Source organism: Arachis ipaensis, chromosome B10, assembly GCF_000816755.2.
Source record: "Arachis ipaensis cultivar K30076 chromosome B10, Araip1.1, whole genome shotgun sequence".
Classification (NCBI taxonomy): domain Eukaryota; kingdom Viridiplantae; phylum Streptophyta; class Magnoliopsida; order Fabales; family Fabaceae; genus Arachis; species Arachis ipaensis.
Window position 1 is genome coordinate 134003870 of NC_029794.2, and position 1156 is coordinate 134005025.

General features: G+C 32.4%; 1 protein-coding gene across 1 annotated transcript in view; it reads left to right on the top strand.

Annotated features, from left to right (window-relative positions):
- The window catches only part of LOC107621237 (protein ZINC INDUCED FACILITATOR-LIKE 1), a gene marked incomplete in the record, with an annotated part of 8856 nt that continues 7760 nt past the window's right edge, over nucleotides 61–1156 (top strand). Inside the window, 1 exon segment of the mRNA XM_021114190.1 lies at nucleotides 61–380. Coding sequence (XP_020969849.1) covers nucleotides 200–380 — 181 coding nt within the window.

Here is a 1156-nt window from a genome sequence, read left to right on the forward strand (position 1 = left end):
TAAAAGGGTCGTTTTGAAAGTGATTTAATTAGCTTGCTCTTGTCTCTATATATATATGTCCATAGCCGTGTTAGATCATCTCTCCAATAATGTGAACAAAAAAAAAAAAGATGATCTCTCTCTGAGTCTATATTTGTTTTATGCGTGCGATCACAGAACAAAACATAATTTGTTGTTGTTTGTGTTGGATCTTGTTGAGATGGAAGAGCATCATAACGAGGATGATAGTAAGAGAGAGGGGCTACTATTGAAGAAAGAGAATAATTATAATTGTTATGATGAGAACTGCCCGGGTTGCAAAGTGGAAAGAGCGAAACAAATGAAGACAGACATGTCCATACGAAACCTCTTCAACATATGGTTGGTCGTCTTATGCAGCTGTAAGCCATTCATTCTTTTAGTGCATATCCAATGTTTTCGCTATTTTCTTCTCTTCTTTTTCGTTAGAGACTTAGATCGTCTTTGTTTTTAGATTTTGGGATTAAAATCCAAAAATTTAGATTTTGGTTGCCCACGGTATTTCTGTCGTGGATCGGAGTTCCATTTAAGGGTCTGCCGCTGGTCAAAATGGGTTGCTGCATGCACAAGGCGGAATTCGAATCCCCGATACTTACTTAAGTGGACGAGTGAGCTGACCATTCGACCAACCAAATTGGTTCAAAAATTTAGATTTAGTGTTATGTTTGATCATGAGAAATTAAAACTGTTTCAAAGGTTACTTAAAATAGTAATTTGCCACTAAACATAAGGTTTATGTTCTTTTTGAGATTGCGTCTAACTTATGTTGGCGTTGAGGTATCGTTTTTCAAATTTTTTGTAAAGAATAACTGATACCTACAAAAGATTTCGATACTTAAATTACCAATAGTTTTAACCAGATTTTTAGTATATTGGGTTGTGTATATATTTGAAGAGGATCAGTGTATTAATAATCACATTTCAAAGTAGTTCTACCTTTTTGGATGAATAACTATCTTTTTTATTATAAAAGTTTGTTGAAATTTATTTTTTAATAGATATAAAAATAGTAAAAAAATATTGAAGAGACAGTTACTTATTATTTTTTTTTTTAGTTGTCCACGATATGAGACAGTTACTTATTTAAATAAGTAAAACTGGATCTTCTTATTATGTTCAATCTCTTAAGAAGCGGATA